This window comes from Camelus ferus, chromosome 18 (assembly GCF_009834535.1).
Source record: "Camelus ferus isolate YT-003-E chromosome 18, BCGSAC_Cfer_1.0, whole genome shotgun sequence".
NCBI lineage: Eukaryota > Metazoa > Chordata > Mammalia > Artiodactyla > Camelidae > Camelus > Camelus ferus.
In genome coordinates, this window is record NC_045713.1 from 25432323 (window position 1) to 25446522 (window position 14200).

Here is a 14200-nt window from a genome sequence, read left to right on the forward strand (position 1 = left end):
GTGTGACAGGACGAGCTAGCTCATCCCAGCTTCAGTTTGCTCATCTGTCAGCTGGGATCTACTCCCCACCACACGTGTAACTTAACAGAGTTAACCTCAGTATAGCATCATGACCAGTGTGCATGCCCTCGCTAGCCCTCACTAGCCCAGACAAGGATGAGCTCGGTCATTCCCTACAGCCTTAAGTTCCAGGATAGGAGACACTATCACCAGAAACGGAGACACAGAATCTCAGAGTTGAGCAAGAAGGAAGCAGAGAGGTCGCCCCAGGTCAGCCTGGGGCAGTTAAGAGAGAAAGTGTCTCCCCCACCACCGCAGCAGCACTCCAGAGCTGACCAGGAATTTGGCCCTGCACTCAAGGTCACTTAAGAAGCCTCAGGGGAAAGACCAGCAGCAGCTACACGTGGGAGAGGCTGCCAGCGAGGCTCTCGTAAGCTGTGGTGAGGAGCCTGAACTTGATCCCTGGGGAGGGGACGGGGAGGCCCGTGTGCGTGACACCAGCAGGGCTGTCAAGCTACTGGGCGGAGAGTGACTGGGGAACAGAGAACAGAGCAGAGGAACGGGTTGGGCAGACGTGTGGATGAGGCCAGGAGGGCGGAGGTGGCCCTGAATCACTTCCTCTCCGAGAGCTGCTTCCTCTTCCTCCCCAGGCAGTGCTCCTGGATCTTGGCCCGTCAGGCCACCTCAGCCAGGTCTCCAGGCTCCCGTCCACCTCTGCCCCGTCCCCCACAGCACCCCCAAAGCCACTGGAACGCATCCCACTGACTTCTTGCCAGGCCCTCCCTCAAGCCACACGTCGACACATCTGTTTGGAGCTAAATGCCTGCTCTGGCCTCTCCCTAAACAGGTTGGATGGGCTGCGTGTAACTGTTCCTAATGCACCTTGAACATTAATACATTATTACAATTAAAATGTTCACCTCTGCACCACCCAGTCATCATCTACCTCCTGAGGGGAACACTGGCCAAGGAAGACATTCCAGCCTCTCCCGCACCAACCCAGTCCCCCGCATCTCCCCGCCACGCTCCTGGAAACCTGGGCTGCCTTACCTCCCACTTCTAAACTTCCCTGCATCCGGACCGCCCTGCGCAGGGACTGCTCCTGTTCGCACAGTGTAAGTTTAAATGCATCGACAGGGCATTTACCCACAACTGACCGAGTCAGTGGCGTTTTCTTTTGTCACGAAGCCACACCTTACTGCTAAGCTCCCCTCTGCATGAGGGTGATGAGTAAGGAAGGAGGGATGGTCCCATATTCTTACTCATTCCCCCAGAAAACCCCACTCACTGCACAGCAGAATGACTGTGCCAGCCTCCTTCAGGGAGACGCCTGGGCCTGCTGGCAGCCAGCTTCCACGTTAACACACCACACACAGCCTCACGCAAAACAAACTTTATTGAGAGGGAGGTGCCAGGGGAGGAAAGATGTGGAGTCAGGAATCAGTGCCGGATTCTGTTCCCGGCTCTGTCACCAACACCATCCGTCCTCCCAGAGCCTCCAGGAGTCTGTAAATTGAGACTGTGCTTGAGTGGGGAGGGGGTCCCTTTCAGCTCTAATGACGAGAAAGACGTGGCGACGCAGGAAGGACAGAGCAAGGGCCGTTTACAAAGGATTCTACCCAGCGAGTGGGCCCAAAGATCACCTCCGAGGGGCAGACCCGACTCCCAGCCCCACAGGGAGCCCCAGCCGTGTGCCAAGGTGAGGCCAAGGCCATGGAGACGCTGGGGGAGCGGGTGGGGTGCAGATGCGAGCGTTCAACCGCCAGGAGCCCACACAGGTCTCGGCCAACGTGGCTGCAGAAGTGTGGTCTGTACTCGATGGTCAGAGGCCTCCAGGGGGGACTTCCAAGGCTGGAGGGGAAAGGCCACCGCAGACCAGCAGAAGGCAGAGGTGGGAGGACCCCTCCAGGGACACGAAAGGCCAGGAGAAAAAGGATCAACTTCCTCAACTGCAGTGTTTCACTGCACACCATAACCAACACACTCACCTGCCTATTTCAAAACAACCCCAGTGGTCACTTTGTAATGTATAGAGACATCGAACCACTGTGTTGCACACCTGGAGCTAACACAGTGTCACAGGTCAGTTACACTTAGAAAAAAAAACCCAACCCCACTGGGCCTCAGCAAAACAATTCTGGCCTCCCGCCCACTTTTGGATGAAGCCACTTCTAGGCTGAAAGACACTGTGCACGGAGTAAGGAGCCTGGGGGAGGCCGCCCTCTTTAAAGAGCTTGCCTCCCTGCGTCGGCAAGGGGATCCTTGACTACACATTGGCCACCTATTTCAAAACCTACTTCCCAGCTATTTCTGTTTTTAAATCACAACTAAAGCAAACCAAACCACAGCAAAGAAAATCCTGAAGGATCTGCTCACTGGGAACGTCTACAAAGGTTCGTGATGTGGGCAGCAAAGTGTAAACAGAGCTCCGGTGAGAGCATCAGTTATTTAAAAAAAAAAAGCCCTAAGCCGTTCTTCACATGAGTTTTCCAGAAAACCGCACCAAAGGTGTTTCTCTCCAACTTTTGACTCTACCAGGCGGTCAGGAAGCAAGCTGGCTGCTCTTTCCTGGATGGGTCCGGAGAAAGGTCTGTTTTTCAACAAAGACCCTCCCCTCTCTACACCTCCTTCACCCACCGCCATCCTTACCCCCACCCACTACCCAAATGACGGGGATGTGAAGGGGCTGCTAAGCCAGGATCACTCAATCTGAAGACGGACAGAAAGGACCAGGCTTTGAAAAGAGCGAGGGTTCGGCTTCGGAGCACTCGGGGTCCCAGACGTCCGGCTCTGACGCCTCCCGCTGCAAAGGCACCAAAGACACCCTCCACCCACCCCCTCCCGGCCCCCTGGCACAACCAGCCGAGAATCAGAAAAGCCTGCTCTGTCCAGAGTTCCAGGGCTGACAAGGGACACAAGGTGAGGCGCTTGGGTGGGAATTCCTCCTGGGAAAATATGTGGGGTCCACATCACCCCCCACAGGCCAGATTGGGAATTCTGAGCCTCCAAAGACTCTCAGGGCTGAGGACTCAGTCCCTGGGCCAGGGATGGACCCTCCACTCAGCCACCAGCGGGGCACCTCTCCTTTTTCATGCTTTTAATGCTTTTCAGATGGTGAGATGTTGGTTGCGATGGTCAGAGGCAATGCTGGTGGCCAAGAGCACCCCACCCCTGCCCCCCACACCCCTTCCTCCAGGAGATACTTGAAAGGGACCACACTCCCCCCTTGAAGCCCCATCTCAAGCGGCAGAATGTCCTCTCCAGTTTGGTCCTGCCTCCCCCTCCCCCAGAGTCGCCCCCAACCCAGGGAGAAGGGGTGCTTCTGGCCCCTCCTAGGAGCTGACGACGTGGCCGGACCAGGTCTCGTGCTTGGTGCCCGGCGCCAGGTGGGTGATGACCACCTCCACAGCCTGTAGCTTCTCGTTCTTGGGCGGGATGGAGCACATCTTATAGGTGACCTCGTCGCCTTCCACCGGGACGTACTCCCCTTCCACGCTGCAGGGTGGGGAGAGAGCACTCAGAGAAGCCCCACGACACGGCGCCCAAAACACCGGCCCGCGGAGGAACTGCCCCCCACCCTGCCCTGCCCTGCCACCAGAGGGATCCCCCGCAGCCCTCTGGTCCTGGCTTAGGAGCCTCTGACCCAATCAGCTCCTTCCCTGGGACCTCGGATGCTGACACAGAGACAGAGCTCCACCCCCTGGGGGTGCTCACATGGCACATTAAACACGAGTGCCATGGGCCTTACGGATAGGGGTGCAGGGAGAGCCAGTCTGAGCCAGAGAACTGGAGTTGGGAGATGGCCTGGCCCCTACCACCACCCCTACCTGGTCCAGGAGTCCCAGAAACCAGGCCATATCTCTGCTGTCCACCTCCTCAGAATCCCAGTGTGCTTTTGAGAAAGTCCTTTTCTCTTACTTTCTATGGGACAGGGGTCACCATCTCACCGGTGATGGGGAGGTACCCATCTTCATGCCTCTTAATGAGACCCCAGGAAGACAAGCCCCTTCAACCCTGAACACAGACCAGCCAGCTTCCCTGGAACTGGTTCGTCTTGACCAAAGAATCACATTGCAAACAGTGCTGCTCTCTTTGATGTGGCCACCAGGAAGCTCTGGAATAAATGTGTGGCCCATTTCTAGCAGTGGAACCAAACATCACAGTATCTCCATCGTTCTTATTTGTGCCCCTCAATCCCATGTTTTCCTTACTAATTTTTCACGGTGCACTGTGTGTATCCTTGTAAACCACTACATGTCCTTTCTGGAAAGAGGCACTATGGAGATACATCTCTGCATCCACGTACGTGTTCATACCTACATGAAATGCATCACTCTAGCATTGTCCTCACGTCTGTGCCGAACGGGGTGGGGGTGTATTTAAGACTTGGAGTGTGAGAATGTTTGGCGAGGGTAAGAAGGGATAACTCGCCCATCACAGCAGACATTTGCAACAGGATCCTAATTTCAAAAACAGGTTTCTGTACCTGGTCAGGTCTGCTGTGTGGGATAGGACTTTGCCTGTCACGGACTGAAAGATGGGGGTGCTGAGATCGAAGACTGGTGTAGGGGTGGGAGACTAGATCAGGTCCCTACAGATCTGTCGGCTGCCTAGAAGATCTGAAGTGAGGCACAGGCTGCTGGACGCCTTCCAGTCAAGGCCAAGGATGTGTGGGACCCGCCCTGGGCCAACAGCACCCCCACCCCAGGGTTTCCAGACACTCAGGAAGGAAGGGCGTCAGTGAGCGAATTGCAGGGAGAAAGAGCCCAGCTCCAAACTTCCTTCCTGGAAGCAGAGATCAGGCAGCCCCCAGCCTCCCCAGGCCAATCCCCGCTCCCCCGACCCCAGTTATGCAGGAAACCAGCCCCCTGCCCATACACAGCTCCCCTCTGCTCACAGGGCATCCCTCCTCACCAGGAAGGGACAGGGTCACTCAGACCTCCCGCCCCGAGTGGTTATCGACTCACACACAGACACACAGACACACACAGACACAGACACACACATACACAGTTGCCTGCAGCCTCTGACGCACTGCCCCCATCACCTACGGGCTCACAACTCCACCCCTGAACATGGTCGCACACAGGTCACAAGCAGAGTCACACACGTCTGGTCTCAAACCTTCATCATGCCTGGCACCCATCAGAGTCACACACTCTCCCTGCCTCCTTGGGACCATGGCAGTGCCCACCCCGGCTCCAGCCCGCCGGCACCGGCCACTGACTCACTCGGAGATATGCAGGAAGATGTCGGGGCCGCCGTCAGCTGGGGTAATGAAGCCGTGGCCTTTGGACCGACAGAAGCATTTGCAGACTCCTTTGTAGACAGGGCCCTGGGAAGCCCGCACCGTCCTGGCACAGAGGGGAAAGCGTGAGGGGCCCCCATGAGCCCTCCAGGTTGGCCCCCCTGCTCTCCGTGGCACACGCACCTCATCCTAGTCCCCACCCACAACCCTGCCCATCCTGGCCAGGGCCCCCACGTACAGCTGTGCAGGTTGTGCACTGCACAACTCTAAGCACCAAACACACGGATCCTGTGAGGGATGACTCTCTGAATGATGCCGGCAGATTTTCTCAGGCCTCAGTTTCCCCATCTGACTAAAAGCTCTCTGAGCGTCCCAAGGAAGGCTAATTGTTAGCAGCAGCCTCCACTCACTGGCCTGAGTGGACGTGCCAGGTGCCGAGTGGGTCCTCTACTATCCCCATATTAGAGCTGATGGAGTCAAGGGCCCACAGGGCAGGAGGTTGTGTGTGGTTAAACCTAATGATTTACGACCTTAGCAATTTCTCACCCGTTGCCACCCCCCATCCCCTGTCCCCAGCTGGTGACGGGCTCCCATGAGCCTGGGGCAGTGTTATCCAGAGTTTACAAGGCACTCGGCCAATTTCTAACCATCAGCCATTACCCAACCCTCAATCACTCATTTGACAGACAGGGAAACTGAGGCGCAGAGGTGACCAGAGACACGGAGGCTCTCTGGACTCGGGCAGGCGACCTATCTCAGGAAGCCTCCCCCAGTCAGCCCGAGACTCACGCGGAGAAGGTCCTTGTCCGGCGAGTGGGCAGTGGGCTCGGGACCACGTTGCCCCGAAGAGGGGATGGTGAGCGATCTCGGGCCTGTTGGGTGTCCAGCAGCCCAACCGAGGACTGATGGGTGGGGGGCTGTGATGGAGGAGGAGGCTCAGATGACATGGCTGACCTGGAGAGAGACAGGGGGCTCTCAGAGGCTCTGGCCTTGCAAGGAGGGGCCCCCAGATGCATCCCCACCCCCACGTCTGAGAGTCCACCATCTGAGGCTCATTCCTCTCGTGGTGGAACAGGGGCTGGAGGCTCATTCCACATAGGAGTCACCTTCTCCGGAAACACGGCCGGCTTGCCCCAGCCCCAGCCGGGTCAGGCACCTGGCCTGGGGGCTCCTAGAGCAGCCATGGGCCTCTCTCTATCATAGGAATGCCAGGTCGCCCTGGTGACAAGGACACCATGGCCCCCTCTACAGTCCCTAGTGCCCAGCACAGACCCTGGCACACTTGGGGCACTTAGTAAATCCTTGTGAAAGGATGAGAGGGAGGGATCAGGGAGGCCGGCAGGGCGGGCAGGGGTGCTTTCATGCCATCTCGATCGGGACTCCAGTCACTCATCGAACATTTCCTGACCCCCGCTAAGTGCTAGAGGACACTACAGGGAAGGAGGAGTCAAAAGAAGGAACAACACTCAGTGTTCCTCCAGGAGACTTCAGGACACAAACCAAAGAAGGCTCAAACCCCGAGTCTGCATCCCCGAGGGGCTGTCACAGGGCTGCATCCAGGAGAGGGCTGGTGGGCGAGCCCAAGGGACCCTGAGGGGCAGGGGCGTTTCAAAGGCAGCATCTCCACCAGATCCCTCACTCTGATCCAGGCCTTTAAATGAATGTCCACCCAGCCCAAATCTCCGATTGCTGCTAAGAAATCAAATTCCCTCGGTGACCCCTAACAGGCATCAGAGGGCCGGGGAGGGGAGGGGGCTGCCTCGCTCCAACAGCCCTGTCAAGAGCAGCACGTGGCCACTGTACTCAACACGACGAATGTGACTACAAAGGTACCTCTCTCACACACCCTTGGCTCAAGGTTAGGAGGGAACAGCAAAGCCTAGGAGCCAAGGGGCCTTGGGTGAGCGCCTCCTCCTCCCTGGGATCACTTTTCCCACCCGCAAAGTGGGTCAGCTGGGTGGGCGTCACTCAGCATCAGCTCAGGGCTAGTGATGGGGACACAGGTGGAGCAGAGCCAGGTCTGGCCCAGGACAGCGGGGGTTGGGGGGGTGGGGGGTGTCTGAGGACCCTGAGCCTCCAGTCCGCTGCCCCTCCCGCCACATCTACAGTCATCACGCAGCCCCAGGGCACCGAGGTTTCAACCTGCATCACTCGGCGATGCCCCTCCGCTCCCCAACCCTAACCACCTAAGAACCAGGCCTAATTCCTTGGAGGGGAAAGGGCCACCTCCTCCCCCCAAAAGACAAAGCCTCTCCCTCCACATTCCTCCACACTCCCCTTTCAGGACCGAGTTCTATCTGGCTGGAAAGGGAGTGGGCCGGCTGGCTCTCTGAAGGAAGCGCCATAGCTACCTCCCGACCCTTCTCTCTGCTGCAGCCACGGCCAGGGTGGACCGCGAGTCCGGGAAGCCTGCACCTCACAAAGGCCCCGGCCTGCTCGCCTGGGGGTCAGGGCTCTGGCATGACCCACCAGCACAGGTCATAGAGTCCTAGAATGTTCCAGTGCCTGGGGTTCTGGGAAGGGGGCCGGCCCAGAGAAGGGAGGGCCCCGCCCCCGCCCAGGACAGCAGGAAGGACCACTGCAGCCAGGGACACCAGAGTGTGGCAAGGGAACTGCCCTCCCCCCTCTATCCAAAATCTCCCTTTCCCCTAGAGTCAGGCACATGTGTGACTTCAAATCCTACCACTTGCCAGCTGTGTGATATCAGGTAAGTTACTTAACCTCTCTTGACCCCAGTTTCTGTGTCTGGAAAATGGAGATTTTAACAGTTCTGACTGCACACTACCTTCATGAAGTCGAAATAAAATAACACATGCTAAGCACTCTGCACCCCCTCCATCCAGAACAAGTGAGCATGGAGTGTCAGCTCTGATTGTTGTTAGAACTGTCATCATAAAGTCATTCAACACTTAATGTGCCTGGTGTCAGGCCCTGTTCGTGGTACTAAAGACATGGGCTGAGTTTGGAGCCAGAGAAGAAACAGCTAAATAAATACACAAACAAGATGGTTACAGATTGCTGAAAAGACTGGTAATTAATACACAGAAGGATGTAAAAAGTAACAGGGTGGAGGTCCCACTCTACTGAAGTTGCAAGTCAGGTCCTACAGTAAGAAAGAATGAACCATTTGTAAAAAAGAGGGAGGCTCTTCCAGTGGGGTGGGAACAGCCTGTGCAAAGGCCCTGAGGTTGGCTGAGGGCAGGTGTGCCTGAAGGCCAGCAAGGAGACTGTCTGTGTAGGGGGCAGTGGGGAAGGAGGGGTGAGTGGCAGGAGGGCAAGGCCAGCCCAGGAACCAGGGGGCATCACCATTACCACGTGCCTTCTATGCTTCACACCCACATCTGTCTGTCTGTCCCCATGCCCCTTGCCATGCCCACCTCCCCCTGGGTTAATGAAGCAGGCCCAAATCAGTGGCCCCCTTCTCTCTCCACCCCAGCCCCCGTGACTCCCTCAGCATACCCAATCCCCCAGAGATGCTGATGGAAGCCTGTCTCGAGGGGGGAGTAATGTGAGGACAGCACGGGGTCCCTCCATGTCCCCCTGTCCCTGGGGCTCAGCACTGGGGTTGGGACACAGCAGGGTCTTAGCCAGCATTAGAGCCCAAAGCCCCTGCTGGTATTCACGTCAGTGCCGCGCAGCCCAGCAGCAGGACGCTACACGCCGGTGCACCTGGCAGCGGGAGAAACTGAGGCACAGAGGACACCAGCGCCTTGGGGAGGGGGGATGGGAAGGGAGGTGCCGGCCTGGGAGATGCAGGAGCCTTCACTGCCACCCGGGCCCCTCTCATGGGCCATCTGAGCTAGAGAACAGCTGGGGCAGCTGGAGCAGGCCTGGAGGGGGGCCAGCCCACCCCTAGGCCTGCGGAGGGGGAGGAGTGAATGGCCTCTGTGTGGGGAGACCTGGGTTAAAGTCCAGCTGTCAGGAAAACAGCTGGGGGAGGGGGCAGCCAGCAGCCCAGAAGCTAGCTCTGGAGCCCACTGTTGCCCCCCCACAACACACACAGATGCGGGGGTGGGGGGGCCCCCACCCCCACCCGCACCCCCCCAGCACAGTTTGGGCACCTGCTCTCCCAGCAACACCAGGGGTGGCCTTGAAGCTGACCCTGGATGGAGGAGGCTCAGGGCCCAACCTCCGCGACTAGCCCCCACTCCTTGCCCCTCAACTTCCTACAGCTGAGGGGAGTTTGCAAACAGGCACCTGAGGCTCAGGTTGGCAGGAGGCTCTAGGCCAGACCGGGAATGGGCCTTGGCCTGCAGCAAACTCAGGCCAAATGTCACGCCCAAGACCCGTCACAGCTGCTGAGCTGTGTGCACACGTGTCTGTGTGTGTCTGTGCACGTGTGTTATGTGTGTGGCTATGTGTGCATGTGACTGCATGCTGTGTTTGGCTCTGTGCACACGTGTTTGAACATGTGTGTATGTGCACATGTATGTGTGCACCTGAAGCCAGCATGTCACTGCCTGCGTGCGTGCACACCACAGACCAGGCGGGGTCACCTCGCCCCCGGTACGCTGAGCGCCAACACTGGCCCAGGGGACCTTGAAGAGTTCAAACAGTTACTGGGCCGCCTGCTATGCGCAGGAAAGGGCAGGCAGGTCAGTGAAAATTCCTGCCCTGAAGGAGCTTCCGTTCAGGGAGAGGGAGACCCACCACCCTGACAAGAGCCTGCTGGGGCCGGGCAGTGTGCACAGCGCTTCACACAGCTCAGCTCAGCTCGGCCCCATTTCACTAACAGGGGACAGAGGCACAAAGCCTCAAGTGACTTGCCTGGTCCCACAGCTGATGAATAACTGGTGAAGCTTACAGTACGTCAGACAGTGGCAGGAACGTGGGTGAGGGTGAGCCCTGGCCATGCTCCCCCTTCCCATCACCCCCCAGGTCCTGAAGTGTGTGTCCCGCCAAGGAAGGGGGACCCAGAGCCCAGGGGTGGGTAGGGGACCTGGGTAGGGGGCCGGGAAGCACTCCCACCCTGACTGTCTCCAGGAAGGGGTGTGTCAACAGGGCCTTAACCCTGGGAAAGGGCAGGAAGGGGGCCTCAGCCCAAAATAGCCTGGGAATTTTCCACAGTCCTCACATGCATGTCTTCCTGGAAGGTTCGGAGAGCTCAGCTGGGCACCAGGCTCTGGTCTCCCAGCCCCTCTTCCACTCACCCACACATCTAGGGACTGGAGACCCAATCTTGCAGAGCCCCTGCCAACCCCTCTCTCTCCTCCTGCCCTCTTGGCCTCAAAGCCCACCAACCATATGAAGGACAGATCTGTCCTGAGTCAGTAGCCAGCTGCTGACTCCAGGGAGGGGAGCCTTGGTGGTGTCATTTACACTTTAGTGAGAAGGAATTTGCACTTCATTTCACAAGGCTCCATTCTTGGTAGCTTTCAGACCCTTGAGGGCAGGAAGATGGGTAGGAGGGAACAGCTGGGTTAAAGTTGGGAGCCTCACTGTCGGGGTGGTTCTCAGCGAAGCCAGACTGCTTTGAAAAATGGGGTGTCTGGGGCTTTCCATGGCTTTCTGGGTCGGGGAGGCCAGGGCCGGGCATCGTGTTCAGACACCTCTCAGCCCAGAGGCTGGGCCACTGCTGGCAGACGGGGACCGGTGCTAGCCCACCAAAGGGAACAGGACAGGGCACTGGAGAACCCGCTCACTTTAGTGTGCTCACAACACTCTGGGGATGGCGATAAAATGCAGATTCTCAAGACGGGGGTGGGATCCCAGATTCTTCATTTCTAAGGAGCTCCCAGAAAGGCAGATGCTGCTGGTCCCCCAACAGAGAGCAGTGCAGGCTGAAGGCCTTGCCCACTTCTCAGCTATTGTAAGCGGGTGGAAGGGAAACTGGGGGAGGAGGGTCCTAGGTGAATCAGGCACCCTAGTGCAGCCGGCTCCTCGCCTATAAACGGAGGCAGAGACTCCGTCCTTCCCCTCTGCTCCGCCATCCCTCGCAGGACTGAGGGCACGTGGGACGAGGGGCTGGGCTGGGCAGGTCAGGGGAGGCTGGACGGTGGGGTCCTAGAGAGCTGGGGGGTCCTAGGGAGCCGGAGAGGCCCAGAAACGAGCCTGAGGCCACGTTCCCCTCCATTATTCCTGAAAGAGCTGGACTCAGGCTGGGGGGGGGGGGGTTGGGAGGGGGAAGAAGGGGAAGGGGAGAGGGCGGGGAGTCAGGGGAGGGCGGAGCCAAGGGGAGGAGGGGGAGGTTAAGGGCGGACGCGGGGTAGGGGGGAGACTCGGGGGGTTGAGGGGGGTGCGGGGCAGCCTGGCCCACGCAAGAGCTCTCTGCCAGCCTCGCCGGGAGCCCACAGCATCAGCCACAGAGTAAAATACAAACAAGGCGCGGAGGGGTGCAACCCCCGGTGTCCGCTAGCCAGGAACTGCTCTGCCGCCCCAAGGGCTCCAAAGTGCTGGGAAGAGGAGGAAACTGAGTACCAGCGGCGGGGAACCAGAGGTGCCCCTCCAGCACTAGCGCGTGATTCCCGCTTCACCGCTGCCGGGGACCCTGTGCCCACTCCCAACCTGGACAGCCCTCCTTTTGGTGGGGCGGGGGGAGGGGAACAAACCCTTGTTTGTAACTAGCAACGCACTCCGCACCCTCATCACCCGCACTTCCAGCATTCCTGTATTCCGTGCTCGCCCCCATTCTCCCTGGGCTTCGGTTGGACTCCAAATCTTGGGCCTAACTCTGCTCTCTACTCCTCTGTGACCACCCGCAAGCGACCTCACCGCTCCCTGCCTCAGTTTCCTCATCTGTCAAATGAGCCCGTCATGGTGCGGCCTCCCAGCCCAGCGGATGTCGTGCAGAGGATGCGGTGCAGCCGATGCCAGCTACCAAAGGACTCAGGCAACAATAGTTGAGCCGCTAATGGTGAAACTGTCAGACATGGGGCAGCCTAGAATAATCCTTCCCATTCCAGTCCCTGCTGATCGCACACAAACCAAATGCCCTGACTTTGCCACTTGGTGAGACAAAGGCCGTTCCCCTCCCAAGGGAGCCCACCCTCAACCCCGCCCCAGGACCCCAGAGCCCTGCGCTAGGCCTAGCTCAGCTCATTCCAGTCCGAGCATCTACTCCGTGACGGGCATCTACTGCGTGCCCGCCTCCGCGACGCTACAGGGCCCTGTTCCTGCTCTGCAGGGACTCCCACACTAGTCGGGGGGGTGTAGGGGTGCGGGGACAGACAAGCCAGCATTGAGAACCCGCGGTCATCAAGGCTGCCCTGGAAACGGGAGAAGAAGGGGCGGGAGAAGAGGGGGCACTCGGAGGAGGCCCCTGGCCGGGAGGAGGGGGCAGCTGCTTTGATTCCTAAAGGAGGAGTGGGGAAGTCATTCCTGGCAAAGGGACCTGAAGGAGCAAAGGCCCAGGGGGAGGGAAGGCCAGGCGGCAGTAGGAGGCTGTAAAGGTCCTGGGGAGGTGGGGTGGGGTGATAACAGAAAGGTATGTTGAAAAGTTTGGGACTTAAACTGACAATGGTAGACTATTTTAAGCCGGGGGGTTGATCTGAACCGGTTTATACTAGTTCCCTCTAGGTTCAGGGTGGCAACCGGATTGGAGGGGCAAGACCGGGAGCGAAGAGATTGCGAAATATCAAAAAAAGCAAGTAAAAAATGTAACAGTAGCTAACGTTTCTCCTTGCATTGGGTTAGCCATCTCCTTTTATACTCACACACCCTGTTTTGATAGGAAAAGTCGTCTTCCCCTGTCTACAGATGGGAAAACGGAGGCTTTCAGAGAAGCCTCCTATGTTGCAATAAGACATCCCCACCCCTTTGGGAACCGAGATCGCTGCCTGGAGCGGGCTGATCTCTGGCCCCGTATTTCCAATACACACACCCACTCCAACTCCAGAAAAGCTGTGGAGGCCAAGGGCTTCCTTTTGAAAAATCAAAAAAGACCGTTGCATTTCCGGCCTGCACACTTGGGCTGCCAGCGAGGCCGGCGGGGAGGGAGCCCACGGGCGCGGGTGAAGTTTCACTGCACGGCCTCGGGGCCCCGCATCCGGACACAAACAACACACGGCTAGCGCGCGGCGGCTCCTCCTCCCCAGACGCGACCAATCGCGCGGCGCCAGGATGGCCCCCTCACCTCCCCGCCAGGCCTGGCCGAGGTCCCACAACCGAGCCCACAGCTGGCGCGCCCAGGCCAGGCTGGGGGCTGACTCCACCTCCCCGAGCGGCGCCCCACCGCCCGCGCCTGGCCCCAAGGCATCGCGAGTCACCCCATCCCGCTCCAGCACTCAGGCGAAAGCAAGGGGAGGGTGGTGAGGGGGGGGCGGGGGCGGGGGCGGGGAGGAGGACGAGGAGGAGGGAAGCCTTTTTCCGCAGGCAGAAAACAGGTGGCCAGGAGGGAAGTGCTACCCGACGTCCACCTCAAATCCCTCCAGCCGCTGCCACACCCACCTTTCTCCAGGAGGGATGAGTGACCCGTGCTGCCCAAACAGGCCCCGGCAGCCCGGGTATTTCTTAGGGGCCTAGAGAGACCCAGCCAGGAGCCCCCTGCCGGCGAGCTGGAAGACCCTGCAGAGGTGAGGGTACGTGGGGGCAGCGGCGGCAGAAGAGGCCGAGGTCCATCCCGGCGGTTCCCTGGGCCTCCTCTGGGGCGGGGCCCCCCACCACACCCCTCCTAGGGTCCGGGGAGACGCTCCCTACCTGGCAGTCCGCTCCACTCCGCCGGCTGCTCCGCTCGAACTGCGAGAACAGCGCTGGAGGAGGGAGGGGGCGTGGTTCGCGGGGCGGGCTCGCCGCTGTCCCGCCCCCGGGCCCGTGCTTAGGAGCTCTCGGCCAATGGCGCTGCGGGCTGGAGCAGGGGCGGGGCGGGCGGGAGCAGCCCCGACGGGACCTTTGTGTCCGCGCGCAGGATTGGCGGGACTGCGGGGCGCAAGGCCTGGGGAGGGCCTGGTCTCTCGCCTGTGCTGCACCCCGGCCAGAAAACTCTCCTGGAAAGTGGGAGAATCTGGTCTTCGCGTC

The 14200-nt window shown here is 59.2% G+C and overlaps 1 protein-coding gene across 2 annotated transcripts; it reads right to left on the reverse strand.

The window, feature by feature from the left end:
• Window positions 1-1378: 1378 nt before the first annotated feature.
• Window positions 1379-13998, reverse strand: CARHSP1 (calcium regulated heat stable protein 1). Of its 2 annotated transcripts, none has more exons than XM_032460741.1 (4): window positions 13883-13998; window positions 6038-6202; window positions 5232-5354; window positions 1379-3495 (listed from the first exon to the last, which is right to left on the reverse strand). In XM_032460741.1, exons 2-4 carry the CDS (start codon window positions 6193-6195, stop codon window positions 3333-3335), a joined length of 444 nt encoding a protein of 147 aa, XP_032316632.1. In that variant the 5' UTR covers window positions 6196-6202; window positions 13883-13998; the 3' UTR covers window positions 1379-3332. The 2 variants fall into 2 exon arrangements, with proteins under 2 accessions (XP_032316632.1, XP_032316633.1); XM_032460742.1 differs by lacking the exon at window positions 13883-13998 and adding an exon at window positions 13634-13770.
• Between the last annotated feature and the right edge of the window lie 202 nt (window positions 13999-14200).